This window comes from Fistularia commersonii, chromosome 11, assembly GCF_037954325.1.
Source record: "Fistularia commersonii isolate RoL2024-O1a breed Wild chromosome 11, RoL_Fcom_v1.0, whole genome shotgun sequence".
Taxonomy (NCBI): Eukaryota; Metazoa; Chordata; class Actinopteri; order Syngnathiformes; family Fistulariidae; genus Fistularia; species Fistularia commersonii.
The window spans coordinates 11,348,701-11,368,615 of NC_141294.1; the positions used below are offsets into that span (position 1 = coordinate 11,348,701).

At 41.9% G+C, this 19,915-nt stretch overlaps 2 protein-coding genes across 5 annotated transcripts in view; both read right to left on the bottom strand.

Moving 5' to 3' along the window:
* enpp2 (ectonucleotide pyrophosphatase/phosphodiesterase 2) overlaps nt 1-10,408 on the bottom strand; it is a 31,608-nt gene extending 21,200 nt beyond the window's left edge. For all 4 annotated transcript variants that reach the window (XM_086154917.1, XM_086154915.1, XM_086154916.1 and 1 more), the window contains exons 1-8: nt 10,353-10,408; nt 9,741-9,837; nt 4,893-5,048; nt 3,945-4,070; nt 2,478-2,538; nt 2,253-2,350; nt 2,066-2,145; nt 985-1,104 (exon numbers count right to left, since the gene is read on the bottom strand). In XM_086154917.1, the coding sequence (XP_086011043.1) occupies nt 985-1,104; nt 2,066-2,145; nt 2,253-2,350; nt 2,478-2,538; nt 3,945-4,070; nt 4,893-5,048; nt 9,741-9,837; nt 10,353-10,370 (756 nt within the window). In that variant the 5' untranslated portion in view covers nt 10,371-10,408. The remainder of the gene's footprint in view (nt 1-984; nt 1,105-2,065; nt 2,146-2,252; nt 2,351-2,477; nt 2,539-3,944; nt 4,071-4,892; nt 5,049-9,740; nt 9,838-10,352) is intronic.
* Nucleotides 10,409-11,925: 1,517 nt separating this feature from the next.
* The window catches only part of taf2 (TAF2 RNA polymerase II, TATA box binding protein (TBP)-associated factor), a 31,376-nt gene continuing 23,386 nt past the window's right edge, over nt 11,926-19,915 (bottom strand). The window contains exons 25-27 of the mRNA XM_086154919.1: nt 16,746-16,943; nt 15,519-15,621; nt 11,926-15,423 (exon numbers count right to left, since the gene is read on the bottom strand). Coding sequence (XP_086011045.1) covers nt 15,101-15,423; nt 15,519-15,621; nt 16,746-16,943 — 624 coding nt within the window. The 3' untranslated portion in view covers nt 11,926-15,100. The remainder of the gene's footprint in view (nt 15,424-15,518; nt 15,622-16,745; nt 16,944-19,915) is intronic.

Below are 19,915 nucleotides of genomic sequence, written 5' to 3' on the forward strand. Positions count from 1 at the left end.
GAGTTGTCATTAATCCCATACAAACATGTGATCAAATTTTGGGGATGATGAAATCGTTCGTACAGAATTTGTTGGAATAGGCATTGAAAGGGGAGTGAGTAACCGCTTTGCTTGTTTTGGCCCACCATCAGGGCCGTGACATTGGACAAAGAGGCCCTGTATCCAAAACGAAATGGAAAATAAATATATGCAGAGATGGATCTGTCATACAAAGAAAATACAGGGAGATTCAGTCTTTCACAGCTGATTGAATATGACATTTTTCCAGACTTGAGTTCTGTGATGTATTCAATAAAATTACAAATGCACCAACTATATAAATAGATTAGAAAATTAAATATGACAGATTTTCATGCAAAATCATGATGACATTATGGATCGAAGCACATGAGTTGAGACTATTTGGAATAATTACATTCAACAGGTCCTCATCATTATCAAGACCTCAGAGGACTGATTTGTCACTGTACAAATGTTTTCCTATTTTAAATATGACAGATCCCAAAATCACTGTAAGCAATTTATTATGAGAATATTACACGTATAATTCATCGCTGGAAATCAGCCAAAGGTCCAGAGGCTGTTCATATGTGTGTTCTATCTTACATATTTAAGTATTTTGTGCATCATTCCAGTATTGATGAATAATGTTACAGTTCATTTTCCATTGTATTGATCATTTGAGCAATGAGAGGGGGAATATTACTTTTTATATGATTGTCATGAAAAGTTGGGAAAATTGGCCGGATGTGCAAATGAGTGAGTGAATGGTTGTCTGTCTATATATGTGGCTCTGTGATTGACTGGCAACCAGCCCAGGTTGTACCCCGCCTCTCGCTTGATGGCAGCATCCGTGTGACCCTGAGTAGGATAAGTGGCAGGCAATGGATAAATGGATGGATGGATGATTGTGATGGATACGGATAATACCGCTACTGAAAAGAAACTATGACAGGGGAAGAGAATATCAGTCTCGGGACTCACAGGCTGCCCCGCCCACCAGCGGTGGTTCAGTTTCTCTCTGCTTCTGAGGGTGAAGGTGGCATCAAACACGGGGTCGTACATGGAGTTGCCAACGATCCCGTGTGACTCCGGATAGAGACCCTGAGAGACATTCAACATGGTAACAATGGAAAAGGTGCCATTGTTCAGGATAACAAGTCACATCTTGCGAATTATCACTTTTCACCATTATCATGAAAAGAGGTTGCCCTGAATCTACTGATCACACGTGCCCTGGTGACAAAACAAACATCACAAGTGAACTGGCTGTCTCATGCTGACTCGGTAAGTAGGTCTCTAACTTGATAATTAACATTAGCTCACACTGATCCTACGCCTATCAAAGCGCTCCCACACCAAACACCCAGAGAGATAGTTGAAAAAGATCTGAATGATCCATTCATGATCCTGATGTGTTTTCTTTATGCATCTTTTCCCCAAATGGTTGAGACACAAGGCTGCCCACATTGGGCTTAAATCTGTCTAAGGTTTCTGCACCTGTTAAAGGCAGTTATTCTTCACCACTGTCAGCAAGCACTTGGTCATGGGTGGACTGTTTCTGAAAATCATTGCATGAGTCATGAGACAACTCTGTGCAATATAAATAAAATTTGACTTGACTTGAGTTTTCTCCATGCGAGAGGGAGCCATGACCTTTTGTGTTTTTTTCATATTTATTCAATCTTCATTTTACCAGGAAGTCCCATTGTGATGAAAAAATCTCTTTTGCGAGGGAGAGCTGACCAAGATAGCACCCATATAAAAAATACATAAAACAAATAGTACATGATAAGCAAATTAACTATGATCACATAAAAAACATGCACATAACACACAATTGAACTATGAAACAATGCTATCCCTCCATTACTGCATTCTTTATGATCCTCTTTAAAATCATAAATTGATTTTTTGTAATTTCATACATTTTTAGAGATGATTTCATGACCATGGTGCATTGTAAAAAAGGCTGCATTGCTAAACACTCCTACGTCTACATCTGGAGAACCCAAGCCCATTGAACCTGATTTCAGACGGCACACACTCCCATACGGAACCTTACCGTAGCCAGGGAATAAAGGTTTGGGAAGGTTTTTGTGGGGTACACCGGTCTCATGTATGGAGCATGAGTTCCACACGTTCCTATACAGAAAAGTAGAGAAGTGATTATTCAGTACCTGCGGTTAGTAGCATTGAAATATCATCCAGGGATTAACATGTTAACTCGCGTCCTGCTGTCTACGTCTTACTGAGCTTGTCAATGTTTGGTATGACGGCACTCCCTCTTTTCATGTAGGAAGCTCTGAATCCATCCACCGAGAGCACAATGAGTGGAGGGCGCGCAAACCTGATGCACAGGAGAAAAAATGTAGCTTGGACAGTTCTGAGGTCAGAGAACTGATGAGAAAGAACACAAAACCATCTGTGGCTGATGCCAAGATGCAAAGATAATAATTGAATAAATGATGGCATACCCGGCGGGGCATTCGGGAGCCCTGATGTCCTCACAATCATCCTGCAGCCACATAGTATCTCCTGAAATCATGTCACCATTAGTATATGATTATCCCTTAAATGTAACACCTTATGCTTTATATATTGGAGCCAACAATTAAAACTCACTGCATCTTACATTGATGTATTATGTCCATAGCTCCTAGATAGATAGATAGATAGATAGATAGATAGATAGATAGATAGATAGATAGATAGATAGATAGATAGATAGATAGATAGATAGATAGATAGATAGATAGATAGATAGATAGATAGATAGATGGATAGATGGATAGATGGATAGATGGATAGATGGATGGATGGATGGATGGATGGATGGATGGATGGATGGATGGATGCCAAATCACAACAAAAGTAATCTCAAGGCACTTTTCATTGGGCCGGTCCAGACAGTTCTCTTTCTGTTATTATTTGAAGAGACCCAGCAGTTTGGGACAGTGGCAGGCTAAACTACCCTTTAACAGTTAGAGACATACAGAACCTAACTTGTGGTGGGCGGCCGTCTGCCTCCACTGGTCGTAGTTGAGAAAAGCGGGTGAAAGATGAGGAAAATAAAGAGCAAGAGAGTAGAGTGTAATGCATATCTTGCATGAAGATACAATTGTGATGAAATTACAGTTTTCTTCCAATCTAAATCCCAGGGGTGAAACCCTGTCTATGTTTAAGAATAGGCTTAAAACCTTTCTTTTTCAGAAAGCTTATACCGGTAGTTAGGGATAGGCTAAACCCTAGTTATGCTGCCATAGCCTTACTCTGCTGGAGGATATCCCGTGATGCTAGTCTCTCATTCCTCCTACTCTTCTTATCCTGTCCGCATTTATGTCCCTTCATCAATGCACAATAGTGACCTTGTAACTTCTCCATTGCCTCTTTCGTTTCATTGACACCCACGGGGTATTACTTCAGAGTTATTTCTTTCAAGTATATAAAAGCTATTAATATATGATTTCACCTGTTATCATAGAACTATTTGTGCTACTGTTCTTATTCATAAGAGTTTCTGCCTGTACCTCCCAACCCTCATACCCCCCTCTCTTTCTCTGTCACATTCTTGCTTTCTACCTTCTCTCTTTCTCGCTGTCTCTTTCTACCCGCCTAGGTTTCCGCACTGATAAAGGCAGTTTTTCCTTGCCGCTGATGGCAAGTGCTCGCTCATGAGTGGAATGTTTGGTTTCTGTAAATCATAAGAGGGCTTGGTCCAGGCCTGCTCTATATTGAAAGTATCATGAGACAATTGTGATTTGATTTGGGGCAACACAAATAAAATTTGACTAGTTTTCTCCATGCAAGGTTCAGCCTTGATCTTTTCTCCTTTTTTTTTCTTATTTGTTTAACCTTTATTTCATCAAGAAGTCCCGCTGAAATCAGAAACTTGACTTCCTCGGCTTCTCGATTGTTCATCAGCATCATCTTGAGGTACAAACCTCGACACATTGACTTGTAGTTGGTGCAGCAGTCTCCCCTGGGCAGGCAGTCATCAGAGCAATGGCAAGCGTGCTGTTCATTTCGGTTCTCCCCACAGCGATCCTTACTGCACTCGAACCCCCCCTCTATGTGCAGCAAGAAGAAAGATTGAATAACTGTATAAATGTATACATCTAACAGGTAATCCGCAAAAGAAAAGGTGAATTAATTCCCAATTGACAGTGGATTAAACACTTCCTGGCTCAGAATGGATTAAAGTGAGCTAGTGTCCCATTGTTCCAAAATTCCTCTATTTCAGATGTATTTTGTTTTATTTTTTTGTCCTTTTGTAAATACTTGTCACCTTTATTCTGTTTCTGTGGGTAATTTCTTGCAAATTTAATGGAGCCATTTCTTGTTTTTAATGGCATTCTCATATAAATTGTGCGGATTTTCTGGGGCAAAAATGTAATGGTGATTATTATAAAAAAAGTGGTTGATATAGAAAAACATATTTGTAAAAATAATGTAATATTATATAGGATGTATAAAATAAAAAAAAAAAACAGGATCATTTAGAAAAAAAAGTTATATACTGTTAGCCACGGTATCTTTTGATTTGATGGTCTTGGGGGGCTGTCCCTCCAATTGGAATGTTGGCAGTTTGGTTCTTAGCTAATCCAGTCTACGTGTCAAAGTGTTTTTAGGCACAACACTGAACCCCCCCCCCCGTTTCTCCCAATTGCCTGGTTAGCGCCTTGATGGCAGCTTGCTTGCCGTTACAGGGTGAATGGATGAATGCAATCTGGTGTAAAGCGCTCTGAAACCACTAGGTGTGAAAGGGCCATATAAGTGGAGACTATGTGTTGAAATTCAGTACAATCACTTCAAAATGAAAGTATCAATATTATCTAAATTTATCTAAATAACTCATTGTAGGAAAAGGAGGGCAGCGGATGAGAAGGCACCTGTGCGGAGGCAGAGTTGGTTGAAGTCGGAGCAGCAGCCGTTGTAGGTCTTACACAGATTGTCACAGCGGCAACTCGGTGGCTCCAACTCCACCAGCTCGAAACACCTGTTCCTGCAGGAGCCTGAGGTCACGGCGTATTGCGATGAAGAGCGTGCTGAGGACACAAATGGGATCCTTGTAAAAAATATAATCAAAGTTCCTTTCCTTCTTCTGTCGCTGCTGCTACTGCTGCAGGACTGAGGGTGGGCCAAAACATACCAATTATCTATAATTTCATAACAAGAGGCATTGTCCACCCTGGACGCGTTGGAATCACAGGGCCACAAATACAGAAATACAACCATTCACCTTCCAATTCTCGCATCATTTACATCCATTCACTCTCTTTTTCACACATCTGAAAACCACTATGAATTTAATTCATTCATTCTACACTGTTTATCCTGGGGGAGCCAGTTGTCAATGGGCAAGAGGAGGGGCAACCTGGATGGGTGGCCTGGTGATCCCAGGGTATATGACCATACAACCTGTAGCCTTAAAACCATTCACTCTCTCCTCCAAACACATTCCCATCCCATGTCAACAGCATGACAAAAGGAGAATTTTCCCTAAGCGTCACATAATGATGCATAAAAAGCTCTTTTCGGTAAACCATGGAGCGTCATGTCCACATCAATGTCAGTATCTATATCTAAAAGTAAGCTAAGGAAATGAAAAATTGCATTCTCCACTGACGCTGCAGCGGAAAAAAGACACTTCTCCAGGGTGTATTGAAAAATGCCGAAAAAGGGGTCCTAATGGACATTTGTGTTCCCTGTTGGACCCAGAGACCTTCTTGTTGTTACACAGAAGCACTAATCACTGCTTCACTTTGCCACCCTAATTCCATTACAAACCAGGAATAGGTAACTTGTTTTTATTTATGCATCTTTTTAACAATGATTTTAAAATCTCAACAGAATTTTCTTTCTAAATATGGTGCAATTTACCTTAAAATCTGCAAGACACCTGCTAAAATTCTTCTTAAAATTAGTGAGAAATTACCTTTAAAACATTCCATATTTAAAATTCATCAGTCTGCTTTGGAATATATTTGACTTTTTTTTGGATGAGGATTAAAAAACAAAATGTCAGGAAGACAAAATTGTTATTTTTAGAGTTTGTGCCTCGACAGACGACATTACTTTTCAATCATTTAATGCAACGTGTTTGTGTTTCCTAAGACGTCTCCTGGTAAACTTACAGGACCTTGTATGTGGTACCTATTTTCTCATTTAAAAATGAAAGTCAAATTCAAATAGACTGTAAACAAAAAAAAAAAAAAAAAAAAAAAAGTCTTCCCTTTTATTTTCTGCAAATGTACCAAAATAAGACTTTAGGAAACATCATCCTGGGGCTGCTCCGGGAAAGGGGGAGGTCGGACTTTCAGAAAATCTACTCCTGATATAGACTCAAGATGCAGGGGTGAAAAATCCACTTCCTGACTTAAAAAAGGAAGAAAAAAGAGGGGAAGAACTGGCCAATTCAAAACTCGTGAGGTCACAAAGATCCATTCTGACGCTTGATCATTTCATATGCACTGGCAAACACTACATATAGAAAATAACCCTCTGAAAACAAACAGAGGGGAAAGCCAGTCCTCCCGGCCCACAGTAGCTTGAGTCCAAGATACATCACGATCTAAATTAAAAAAAAAAACATTATTTTATGGGGTTACTTTTTTTTTTATTATTTGCGTCTCCAACTTGGCTGTGTGGCCAAGTAACACGAATGTGTGTCCAAGACATCACGTCACATACCCCCCATGCTGAACCATTGCAAAATGGTAATTTTCTTCTAGATGCAGTGTGCGATTGATCCGTTGGATAACATCATGTGACAGTGTAAAAAAAAAGTGACTGCTATTCAGTGTTTATGTCTTTTTTTCCGGTAGGTTCGACAGGAGCAGGGGATGCACACACAAATCAATGAAAAATATGATCTCTTGCAACGTGAGATGTGAAATTTGACCAAGGGATCAAGTAATTTGATCCCAAAAGGTGGCGCATTAAGTAAGCTTGGTGGATGTATAGCATATAACCCACACATTGAAGAAGAAAAACTGTGATTGAACCTCGTATTTTGCGCTTAGTTTATCCACTACGGAGGAAGAAATTGTAAGAAACAAAGAAACAGCTCAGATGAAGGGATGAGTGAAAAGTGTGATTGGTTTAATAGAGAGAATGTTGACTGTTCGGGTCTCGTTCATTAATAATTATGAACGACCTGCACCTCAAAAACTACAGCGATTTAATTTTCTGTTATTAAAAGTGATAGATGTGTTGTATTAGTGCCAGTCTTACTGAATGTTTGCATTTGATTATTCTTTAGTTTAACGGTTATTGCACTGTGAGCCACTTTCATGCTGTAGGACTTTCCGAGTTTCTTTTCTTTTCCTTTCCTTTTTAGGAACTACACCGTCTCTTTTTGTGTACAGATAGCATTGAAACTAGTATGTTAGTCCCTAGAACCAGATCCTCTCTAGCTCCTATTCTGAGGCAGGGTCCTATTCTCATGTGACATAGGTACTTGGTGATTGGTGGAACTCATAAGCAAGGCCCATCACCAGATTATTTTTTGCGGACCACAGAGCACAATTTTTAAAAACTATTGTATTCACCGGTCAGCTGTGACATAATAGATAGAACTGGCAAATAAATGGACCGATGTAGAGGTCCTAACACTTCTGGCCTGCTGGGGCGCAGAGGGGTTTCCAGGGCTCTCAGAGGAAGATTAAAAAATTTTGGCCAAAAATAATTACGGGGTTTTACATTTTAAAATACTAAACTCTGATAGTCCATGATTATTATTCCAGTTCCATTTTTCCTCCATTCTTCAGGCATCTTCTCACGCTCTAAGATCCTGTTGAATAATCTAGTCAGAAACTCTGCTGCTGCCTCTCCTAGACATTTCCACAGGTATATCATCAGGACCAACTGCCTTTCCACTTTTCATCATCTTCAATACCTTCCACACTTAATTTTTACTAATCTCTGCTACTTCGTAGTCTACAATAGACACTTCTTCTACCCTTGCCTCTCTTTCATTTTCCACATTCGTCAGCTCTTCAAAGTACTTTTCCATTTGTCCCATCGATCCTTCTAGCATCTGTCAATACATTTCCCTCTCTATCCTTAATCACCTGTTGTACATCCTTTCCATCTTTATCTCTCTGCTTTGCCAACCTGTATAGATCATTCTCTCCCTCCTTACTGTTCAACCGCACATACAAATCATCATACGCCCTTTGTTTTGCCTTTGCTACCTCTACCACCATCTGTCCCTCTGTGTTCCTATCCTATATACCAAATCCGCCCATCACTTCTTCATCCCCTCTAGTGCTTTCACCAACATGCCCACTGAAGTCTGCACCAATAACAACTCTCTCATCTCTCGGTTATATTCTGCATTACTTCATCTAGCTCATTCCTGAACTTCTCCTTTTCTTCAAACTCACATCCCACCAGCGGGGCATAACCACTAACAACATTGAGCATCGCAACTTCAATTTCCGATTTCAGACTCATAAGTCTATCTGACATTCATTTCCCCTCCAGAGCGTTCCTAACAAACTCCTCCTTCAAGATAACTTCTACTCCATTTCTCTTCCTGTCAGTGCCATGATAGAAAACTTATACCTGCTCCCAAGCTTCTAGCCTTACTACCTTTCCATCTGGTATCCTGGACACACAGTATATCCACTTTCCTTCTCTGTATCATGTTAACCAACTCTACCTTTTCCTGTCATCTTCCCAATATTCAGAGTCCCTTCTCTCATTCCGAGACGCTTGCCTTTCCTCTTCTCTCTCTGCTTCCAAATACGCCGTCCTCCGCTCCTTCTTCGACCTTCAATAGCCCGGTTTCCAATGCTTCCCTGTCGTTGTTAACCCGGGGCTCAACCGATCCGGTATGATCTGGTTAATAAGTTTGATTTGCGTGTTTGGTTTTGGCAAAAGTTTTACTCCGGATGCCCTTCCTGACGCAATTCCTCTGCCTCTTCCTCTGCATTTATCTGGGCTGGGACCAGCTCAGGGAGACACCGGCCCATGCCGCCCTGAGGCTGCATTTTACTCTCACGCACCTCACCGAGGTCAAATCCCAGCTCTGCCCTCTCTTTGGTTCTCACTGACTGGCACCCCTGTCAAGAGAAATTCAGAAGCCCGAAAAGATAATTTTGAAAAGTGCTTGGGAAGAAATGACCAGCGGAAGAATGTGAGAATTCCCGGAAGAAGACATCACCGTGGGGGAGGCCAAAGAGTTCAGAGACTGATATTGAAATCACACAGCTAAAGAGAAGGAAAACGGAAAACATCCTCAAGGCTCATTTACATAAAAATACAAACAAAGCCGTCTGTCTTTTTGTGCTTAATTCTGTGTGTTTTAGCTGGAGCCAAGTGAAGCAAATGGAGCGCTGGCACCGGTAGAACAAGAAAATAACATGACGTCGGTATAACCAGGGACACCTGCAGGTTGTGATTTATTTATTGGCAGCACAGACCACCGAAAACTACTACGCTGCCTCTTTTCGTATCTCTTTTTTTGTAGTAGGTAAATCAATTGCCATCGTCTGAGACAGACAATGCTGATTTCGAATGTGAACTCAGCACTGCCCTCTCGTGGAAGTGTTGTTTGACAGCTGTGGCAACACGGACAAATCTACCGGTATATGAAACGTGAACGATAATGAGCCCTTATTTGATTGTTAACCTGAACTCTGTTCATCTGCTTTTCATTGTTTAATGTGTTTGGATAGACTTCTTGGATGAAGAGAAGTGCTAAGACCGGCGTGAAAGAGAAGCAGACTCACAGGCTGAGGCGCTGTCCTCTCCCGAGCGTTTGGGCCAGTCGTAGACGAAACTCAGGGCCACCTCGGCACCGCAGACGGCCCACAAGATCCACACCAGCTAAAGGGGAGAAAAGAGGAAATCCCACATTTAAAAGAGCACCACATCTCCTTCCCGTCCCCGCCTCGACTAAATCGTGGCCCTTTCGCAGGTCAGGACCAGGTCATCGCAGACATTCAACACCTCGCTTTCTTGCAATCGGGCCGAGAACAAAATGATTTTCAAATAATCACAAAGTTCACACTTGAAAAAGAAAAAAACAAGCATCACTTTTCTTGCCGTTAAGAATGAAGATTGTGACAAATGCAGGCATAAAGATTACCTGACCATTTGACCAGGAGGGGTCAGATAATGACACGTCGGTGGTGCGTTCAAAGACGGCTCGGAAAACTCGCTTTCGCACCCGTTTAGTGAACCCCGTCGTCACGTGACAACGACATCCAGTTAACGGTTGCATTCAGACGACAGGGTTTAGTTTAGACGGACAACCGGCTCGGTCACAGCGAGTTCTAAGCGACTTCTAAGCCCTTGCCCCCCAACACACACACACTTACTTCGAGAAACAAGTATCTTACCGGTTCCCTCAGGAGCATGTTCCCTCCGGTCGGCCCGAGCGGGACCTCGCGCTGCGTTCACCGATGCCGGCTCCTGAAGTGAGGGACCACCGGGGAGGAGGAACCGCTGAAGAGCGAAGCGCGGGGTGGGGTTGGACGGGTGAGTGGGTGGGAGGTGTGTGTGTATCACACACGCGTATACATACGTGTGTGAGTGTGTGTGTGTGTGTGTGTGTGTGTGTGTGTGCATTTTCCTTGCACTCCTGTCTGCTCTCTTCAGCACCTTCAGTGTCCCAAATCTATGTATGTAGCATACGTTGTATGTTTATATTTATGTGTGTGTGTGTGTGTGTATGCATATATATATATATATATATATATATATATATATATATAAGATGGCACACACATACACCTATGTACTGATATGTAACCTATATGTGTACTTATATGTATATCTATACCAATATGTGTACACACACACACACATGAATATAAACATACAACGTATGCTACATACATAGATTTGGGACACTGAAGGTGCTGAAGAGAGCAGACAGGAGTACAAGGAAAATGCAGTGCAAGGTAAAGGTGACAAAGGGTGTATGATGACCTGTATGAAAAGTTGGAAATTACGAATGATTTTACACAGATTGGCGAAACAGAGAGATAGAGATGGGAAGGACACGGAGTGGGTTCGGGTTGATTAAGGCTAGAGAAGGAACTGTATTGACTGGTATCACACAAGTGACTAGTACTTAGATACTTAAACAGCTGTCATTCAGTCTTCTCCCTGCACATGTTAAGTCTACTCCCACTTCATTTGCACTCAAACTGCACTCATTCAGTTTGTGAGTTGCACACCAAGCTGCACTCAAATGTCTTAATGCACTGTATTCTACTCACTGTTCTATTGCAACGTTCACATGCATATCTTTAATCATATTTATAACAATGTTTAGACTCTTCTACCAGTACATATCCCAATGCACTGCGGACAGCAAAGTAGGAATTTCACTGTACAGGGAAAGTCGTTTCTACACTGTACATGTGACGATTATACAACAGGATCTTAGAAAGTGAGAACACACCTGAGGAATGGAGATAAGTGTGATGGTGCTCGTCTTAAAGAATAAGGGAGATATGCAACATTGCAGTAACTATAGAGGAATAAAGTTGCTAAGCCATAATATGAAGTAATTGGAAATAGTAGTGGAAAGTAAACTGAGAGAAGACAGCATTTGTGACCAACAGTATGGCTTGATCCCGAGAAAGAGAACTTCACATGCAGTATTCGCCTTAAGAATGCTGATGGAGAAGTACAGAGAAGGTCGGACCGGGCTGCATTGTATTTTTGTAGATCTAGAAAAAGCATAAGACAAGGTGCTGAGAGAGGAACTAAGGTTGGAACTGCCTAGCACAGGGGTGGCCAATTATTTTGGCTGGCGGGCCATATTTCTTTTTCAATTTTTATGCGCGGGCCAACTAGGTATCATGGAAAATTGAACAAATTGAAAATTGAAATCTGAGTATTTACATTTTTTTGGCATTTTATTCCAACTTTAAAATCATCAATGATTGCATAAATGTACCGAAATTATTTTGTACGTAATCATCCATACAAAATCAAACAAAAGGAAAAAAAAAAAGGAGTTTCTAAATTCAATATTGATTGCAAATATTTATCAAAATATTCAAAGAGCATAGTTTGGCGGGCCGGATAAAAAAGCATAACGGGCCAGATGTGGCCCATAAAATGCCTGGGTCTGGCCTCGCAGGAGGCTTCGGGGAAGATCAAAGAGTAGATTTATGGATGTTGTGAAAGAGGACACGAAGTTAGTTGAGGAAGCAGTGAATAGGGTTAGTTGGAGGAGCTTCATTCACTGTGGCCTGTAGCGACCCCTGAAGGGAAAAGACAAAAAGGGAAAAGTCAACAGGAAAAGAAGAACATGAACGCACATTCATACGTATATTGGTATGAAGGTCGGTTGGTCAGTCAATAGATAGATAGATAGATAGATAGATAGATAGATGCTGCATGGCTGCAGAAGACAGGAATCGAACCTGCAACCTTCTATTTGAGTGGTATTCTACCAACTGCCCGATTTACCTCTATAGAGAAAAGTCTGGATTGTTTTGAATTTGAATAAAAGAGCAATAATCTGTGGAAAGAGTTTCTGGATTTAATCCTTAATCGTGTGTTTTGGCACTTTCTGCAGCAATCCAGGTAAATACCCAAAAAGTTGCACCTTTGTTCCCATTTAACGAAGCCCCCATTAACACAACAACCCCCTTTAATCTAGTTTTCTGCTGATCAACCTTCCTTTCCATAACAAGCCATCGTAACCTAGAACTGCCCCCAACCCTGGCACTTATATTTGGAAACTCCCCACAGACCATTAGAACTGAAGAAGCCTCTTGGATGAGTGGTGAAACATCTTCAAATTAATTTTTATTGAAATCTTCTTGTTGGGCCAACTAGACCAGAATTTCTTCACTTGAAAACATTTCAGCCCTAATCCGAGAGGCTTTTTCAGTCCGTAAATGCATGGTTTCTCGTGGGTAGTCGACAAAATGGTGTTTTTTCTATGGCCGCATCCTTTTCTATATACTGTAGACAGCTGACCACTTTCTTGTATGCGTCGATCGGGTCCTGTTTCAGGGTTTCATATGTTGTTGTTGAGTCCCCGAGTTGTCAGCTGGGAGATCGGTGATGTTCTCATTCTAATGAGGATGAGAACCGTCATATCTACTGGTGTCAGATTGAACAAGGGTTGGTTTGGAACTGTAGAATGCTGCTGAGACCTTGAGTTGGATTTGCTTAGCTTCAGTATTGAAGATATTGTTGCGTATGGCTGTTTCAGTTGCTGTGCTGAGGTCTGGTGTTGGGATCTGATCTAGGGTGCCGGCAAAATTTAGACCCTTAGACAGAATGCCAACTTCATGGGAGTTTAATGGCGGCTGGATAAGTTCCTAACCCAGTTCTTGTTTTCGCTGTAAGTGGTATTATCATTTCTGTTCCATGTAAGGGTTGGGTTAGAAAGAGTCCTGTTTAGTTTTTCTTGAGGATGAAGCAAAATTTTGCATATCTGTCTTTCCTTGGATCATATGAACTGATGCTCATGTGGAAGCTCCACAGTCCACCTACACCAGAAGGACAAGGGCCATTCTTTTTAAGATAGCAATCTTCTAGTTCAAAAGAGGAATCAAAGAAGCCATCTTCGTCAAAAACAGAAAAACCATCTCTGAACCTTTCACAAACGTATAATGCCGTACTGGGATCAATTACAAGATGGATTTGCTCCTGATCGTCTTAATTTGCAATATCAAAGTCTGAATGTCTATTGTCTATATATTCTTAAATGCCTGGCCCTGCGTATCTTTCCACGTGAACAGAAAATATCTGAAAAGTAACGCTTGATATGAGACAAATGGCAATGTATCAGTGCCAAACTGTCCAATACACTGTAGCAAAATATTGAAAACACCCTGTTTCTACCAATGTCACACTGCTTACTTTTACTCTTTATATTCTATTCACAGAAAAACGATGCAATTCCGAGTATAACTTACTCATGGGTATTTTATAGTGATGTTATAAGATAGTTATAGCTTACTTTTTTGCAGTGCTAGCGTCACAGTGGCACATTGGTTATTGTTTCTGCCTCACACTGAGAGGTTTACTAGTTCAGTCCAAATACGAGACAAATTGTGATGCATTAATGCAAAGCTGTCAAATACTCTATAGTGAAACATGGGGGTGGTCTGAAGTCCATTCTAATCTAAAATCTAATGCCCGTAAAATCATAGCTGGAAGGTGCAGTCACTTGGATTTACTTTTCAAACATTGCATTGTAATTCCCTCGAGCAAGACAGCGTTTGGCTTTTTAACATTCTCTCCCCAGAACACAGATTATTTCCGTCCTGACCAATGACAGAAATAAACGTTTGTATCTTCAGGCACATGACTTCTTTTTTTTTTGGCCTAGAAAATAAATTTGAGTACTTGGGGTTAATACCTATGGAGCCAGTGTAAACACTGCCGTGAAATGGCTCTGCTGAGCAGCTGGGTCCAATTTAGGTCAGTAGTCGTGACTACAAAAAGCATCTTTAATCAATGAGAACAATTTGAACCAAAAAAAGCAAAACAAACAAACTTTCTTTGATTTTTTTTTTCCTTTCTTAAAAATGTACAGAACAATGACATTGCTGTTGAGCTTTCCCGTAAGACACTGAGGAAAATGTCCTTTCCAGAAGGATGAGGTTGAGTTGGGGAAAGTTACGATTTCCCCGCCAAAAAAATGGGAGGAGGTGGTGTTGTGGGGTTGGGTAGGGGGTCTGGCTGCACCTGAGTGTTTGGATAGTGAGGTGTATCTGTGTCCTTGTCTTTGGCGCTGCGTCCCTGGGGAGGATGGAGGGGGTCCTTCTGGGGTGGCGCCTAATGGAGCACGTGCACAGTCACCTCTGGGTGATGGCTCTGTGGACGACGGGCTGGTCTGAGTGGAAACGTTTTAAGAAAATGGTTATTTAAAATATATATACATTTTTTTTAAAATTGCCAGGACGCTCCCCTGGAGATGCCTCCCACCTGTCCATCTGTCCGATTTCACGCGCTCATTTATCTATTTTCACAATGAAAGTGTCAAACCTATATATAAAAAAAAAACAAAAAAAAAAAACGTTCCTTCTGCTCTCATGGCTGATGTTAGATTGCACGATCAAGATACCAAAAGCTCTCGTGGGGCCCCATTTGCCTCTTTAGCAGATCTTCAGTCTGACAGCGAGGGCGAGCGCAGAGATCTCCCGCTGGCCGGGCTGTTGCTGTACGCGTGTGAGTTGTCCCTCTCCTTCTCCTTCTCCTTGTCCTTACTGTCGTGCTTGTGCTTGTGCTTGTGTTTATGCTTGTGCTTCTTCTTCTTCTTCTTGTGCTCGTGGTGGTGGTGGTGGTGGTGGTGCTCGCCTCCGTGCTTTGAGGACACAGTGGCGGCAGCAACAGCAGCAGCGGCGGCGGCGGCGGCGTCTTTGGAGAAGGATGGAACAGGTGGGGCAGGTATGGAGAGCATGGTCTGCTCCACCGACGGTGGCTCTTTACCTTAAACGGGAGGAGCAGGGGATTGATGGTTCGTAGGGTTTTCCTCAACTGTGTGTATTGTGTGTGTGTGTGTGTGTGTGTGAGAGAGAGAGTACCTGGTGTGGAGGGTCTCTCCAACAGGTTAAGATGATGGTGAATGAAGGCCTGGCTGTCGTGAACGGTCTCCATATCAATGTCTTCGTCTTCCATTGTGTTGAACTACAACATGGTAGAATCACATTGCCATTTGCAATAAAAGCTTAAAAATTTAACAAATGAATTAATTTCAAAGTACAAGTTGTTCCTTTTGACAGAAATATTTTTATATTTTTCATATGCCATATGCTTTTCAGGGGACCAATTTTTCACATGTCAATAATAGTCAAGTCAATAATAATAATAATAATAATAATATAGTATGCATTGGCAAAAATCCTGGAAGAGTATTATAACTAAGTATTGAGTGACTCATTGAATCAAACGCATATACAAATAAACAACAATATATACACACAGGATTTAAAGATAAAGATAAACAAAAATACGATCATTTGGATAAATATTCAAAAAATAGTGCTGGCTGAAGCTTTAGCTTGCTTTGGCTGCCCTTCGTAAATAAACTCATTTTAGAAATAAAGATAAATTGGTAGATCATACACAAAGGCAGTTTGCAAGCATGCCAGTGTTCATAATTCAAGTTTATACATATTGCTAATATTATTTCTAAAAAGGTTTTTGAATCTATTTTGAATTTCTAATCTGGAAGCATATTGTTATTTACTTTATACATGACTTGAACAGTTTTAAAGTCCACCAGATGGCTCAATTTTAGACTCTTTAGGTTTATGAATAATTCTTTTGTTGAGAATAACCAGCTCTCCTTGTTATCCTTTGAAAAGCTCTCTTTAATTATATGGAAATTAGTTTTGTAATTGTATCTCACGTACATCCCCACATCTCCACACAGTAAGCAATATATGGCTCTATATGAGTGACAATTCATTCATTTGAGAAATTCTTAATGATTCAATTGTGGTTTTCAGCTTAGTTAATCATCTTTAATAACTTATCCAACTCAATCATAATATGGGATGTTTTTAAGTTTTTACAGTATCTGAATATTAAATATTTGGTTTCATTCAAATGCATTTGCAAATTATTGATGGCAAACCACCTTTTTATCGCTTCAAGTTCTTTCTCTGTCGTGTCCAGAAGGTGGACAGATCTTTCATGGAGCAAAGTTGCGATTCGTGCCATCTGCAAATGTCTGCCTTTTCAGTGAATGTTTTTTTTTTAGGATTCTATTTGTCTTTTTATGTCGAACAGACTCGAGTGAGGCTTACTCTGATCTTGTAACGACTGCCCCGGATGTCGTCGTCCTGTTGCTGCTGCTGCTGCTGCTGCTGCTGCAGCTGCAGCTGCAACACCTGTCCTGGCTCCGGGGGTGAGCCCAGCGGGGTATCAGCCTTTCTTTTGAGGCCCTGGAGGGGCTGGCCCACCCCACACACTCCTAAGGAAATAGGATCAGGCTCTTCCTCCACCTGTTAGAAACACATAAAAAGACTTTTATAAGCATCGAAGGTTGAAAAGTGTTTGATCCTTCAGTGAGGAGAGGGGGAAAAAAAATAAACAAAAAGCATCAGTGATTTTCTCTGTATTTATAGTGCTCGCAGTCAAATTTTGTCACCGGGTTCTGACAATGTTGTCCTAGCTAAACAAGTCCAGACATCACCCAGACCTGAAAACATAAAACAGATCAGAAAAAAGGCCATATAATTCGGCCACAGTTTTAGGGATTTGCATCATTTTTAAGCAAAAATTCTTGATGTAATATAGAAGTTGTTTTCTGGCTATTTTCCTTCACTTGACTTTGAGAAAGATGGATTAGAAAGTACCTGAAAATGAGACCCAAGGCCCTTGTGACAACAAAGCTGCTCGACAATGGGTGGAAAATCTGTTGCGCCATGACCCCGCCAATTCAGGTCATGCAGCTGCAGCTGGAGATATGTTCTTAGTGTTGATGGCTGTTGTGCAGGCAAAATGCTGCCGCTGGCGGGTGGCAGCAGCAAGACGCACAGCTCACAATAAAATATTGTAGATCCTGGGTCTGAGATCATATCTTTTTAATGAAAAACACAGCTGGCTTTTTCTGCGCTGACCGACGATATCGCCGCCGAAGGCAAATGAAACAAGGGATTTTCAAGAAGGCAAAGTTTTTTCAAATGCTGTTGAAAAAGACACAAATTTGCGATTGCTTGACGTCTTCTTTTTAATATATCATATCATATCATATTCGACCAAGATAATGCAGCCTTCGGACGGCACGGGCCGGTGTCTCCCTGAGGCAGCCTTGGGGGGGCAGGGGCCCGTGTCTCACTGAGCCGGTCCCAAGCCCAAATAAATGCAGAGGGTTGCATCAGGAAGGGCATCGGGTGTAAAACTTTTGCCAAAACCAAACATGCGAATCAAACCTAATAACCAGATTATACCTGATCAGTCAAGCCCAGGTTACCCACAACCGCCATTGGTACCGATGACCTACAGGGTACCAATGGAAACTGGGCTACTGTAGGTTAAAGATGGAGAGGAGGAAAGTGTGTTCGGAAGAACAGAGAGGAGAGGGAAGGCAAGAGTCTGGGACAGAGAGTAGGGACTTTGAATATTGGGACTATGACAGGAAAAGGTAGAGAGTTGGTCGATATGATGCAGAGAAGGAAGGGGGATAAACTGTGTGTCCTGGAGACCAGGTGGAAAGGTAGTGAGCCTAGGAATGTTAGGATTGTTCTGGAGGTGAAGAAAATGTCAGATAGACTTTTGAGTCTGAAACTGGAAATTGAAGGTGTGATGCTTAATGTTAGAAGTGGATATATCCCGCAGGGGGTGTGTGAGTTAGATAGAGGAGTAGGAGAATTTCTGGAATGAGCTAGATAAGGTGATGCAGAATATCCCCAGAGATGAGAGAGTGGTAATTGGTGCAGACGTCAATGGGCATGTTGGTACAGGCAATAGAGGGGTTGAAGAAGTGACGGGTATATGTGGTATACAGGATAGGAACGCAGAGGAACAGATTGTGATATATTTTGCAAAAGGGATTGAAATGGCTGTAATGAACACGCGAGGAGAGCGGATAGAACAGCAGGCAACTCCGGTAAGACATGGGGTGGAGGTTTGTGTATTTATGTCAACAAGGTGGTACATGAGGTCTGTCACTGTTGCTAGACACAGCTCAGCGGACCTAGAATTCCTCATGGTTAAATGTAGACCATTTTATCTGCTGAGGGAGTTTACTTCCACAATAATAACAGCTGCTTATATACCACCGGATGCGGACGCCAAGCTTGCTATGGGCGAACTTCGCACAGTTATCAGCAAACAACAAACTGCAAACCCAGAGGCTGCATTTATTGTAGCAGGCAACTTCAACCACTCCAACCTAAGGACAGTATTTCCTAAATTCCACCAACATGTCTCCTGCCACACCCTCGGGGATGAAACCCTTGACCATGTCTACACCAACATCCCTGGAGCCTACAAGGCAACACCCCTCCCTCATCTGGGTCAGTCTGATCACCTTTCTGTGTATCTCACCACTCATTAACGGTGTGAAACCAACTGTGAAGACAATTAAGGTATGGCCAATAGGGGTAGATTCTCTACTCCAGGACAGGTTTGAAGACAAAGAAAGGAGTATCTTTGCCTCTAAGGGTACCTGTGGCTCTCACATTGACATTGACTCTTACAGCCAATCAGTAGTGGAACATATAAACACCACAACTGACAGCGTCACAACAAAGAAACAGACCACCACATATCACAGTCAGAAGTCATGGATGAATGGGGAAGTGCGGCTCCTGCTGAAGTCACCTAACAAGGTGTTCAGATCAGTTAATGCAGTGCCCTACAACAGATCCAAGGCAGATCCAAATAGGGCCATCAAGAAGGCCCAAACACAAGCTGAAGGTGGAGTAACACTTTGTCAACTCTGACCCCCGACGTACGTGGGAGGGCACCCAGACCATCTCAGATTACAAGAGCGGCAACACCTCATTAACAACCATGGATGTGTCCTTCCTCAACGAGCTGAATGAGTTGATGCTCATTTCGATAGGGACAATAAGCAGAGGGCTATCAAGATCAAGCCCTCTGATGACCACCAGCTACTCATTGTCAAACACAGATGCACATAATGCACTGAGCTGTATCAACGCACGCAAGGCTGCTGTCCCTGATGGCATACCTGGACATGTGCTCAGAGCTTGCACTGAGTAGGTTTCAGGAGGTCTTTACAGACCTCTTCAACCTCTCTCTGACCCAAGCAGAAGTACCGGCATGCTTCAAAACCACCTCTATAGTGCCAGTGCCAAAACAGTCCTCTCCAAAGTGCCTGAATGACTACCGCCCAGTGGCACAAACTCCCATAGTGATGAAGTGCTTTGAGCGACTGGTCCTGGCACACCTCAAGGAATGTCTGCCAACCACACTTGACCCACACCAATTTCCTTACAGAGGGATG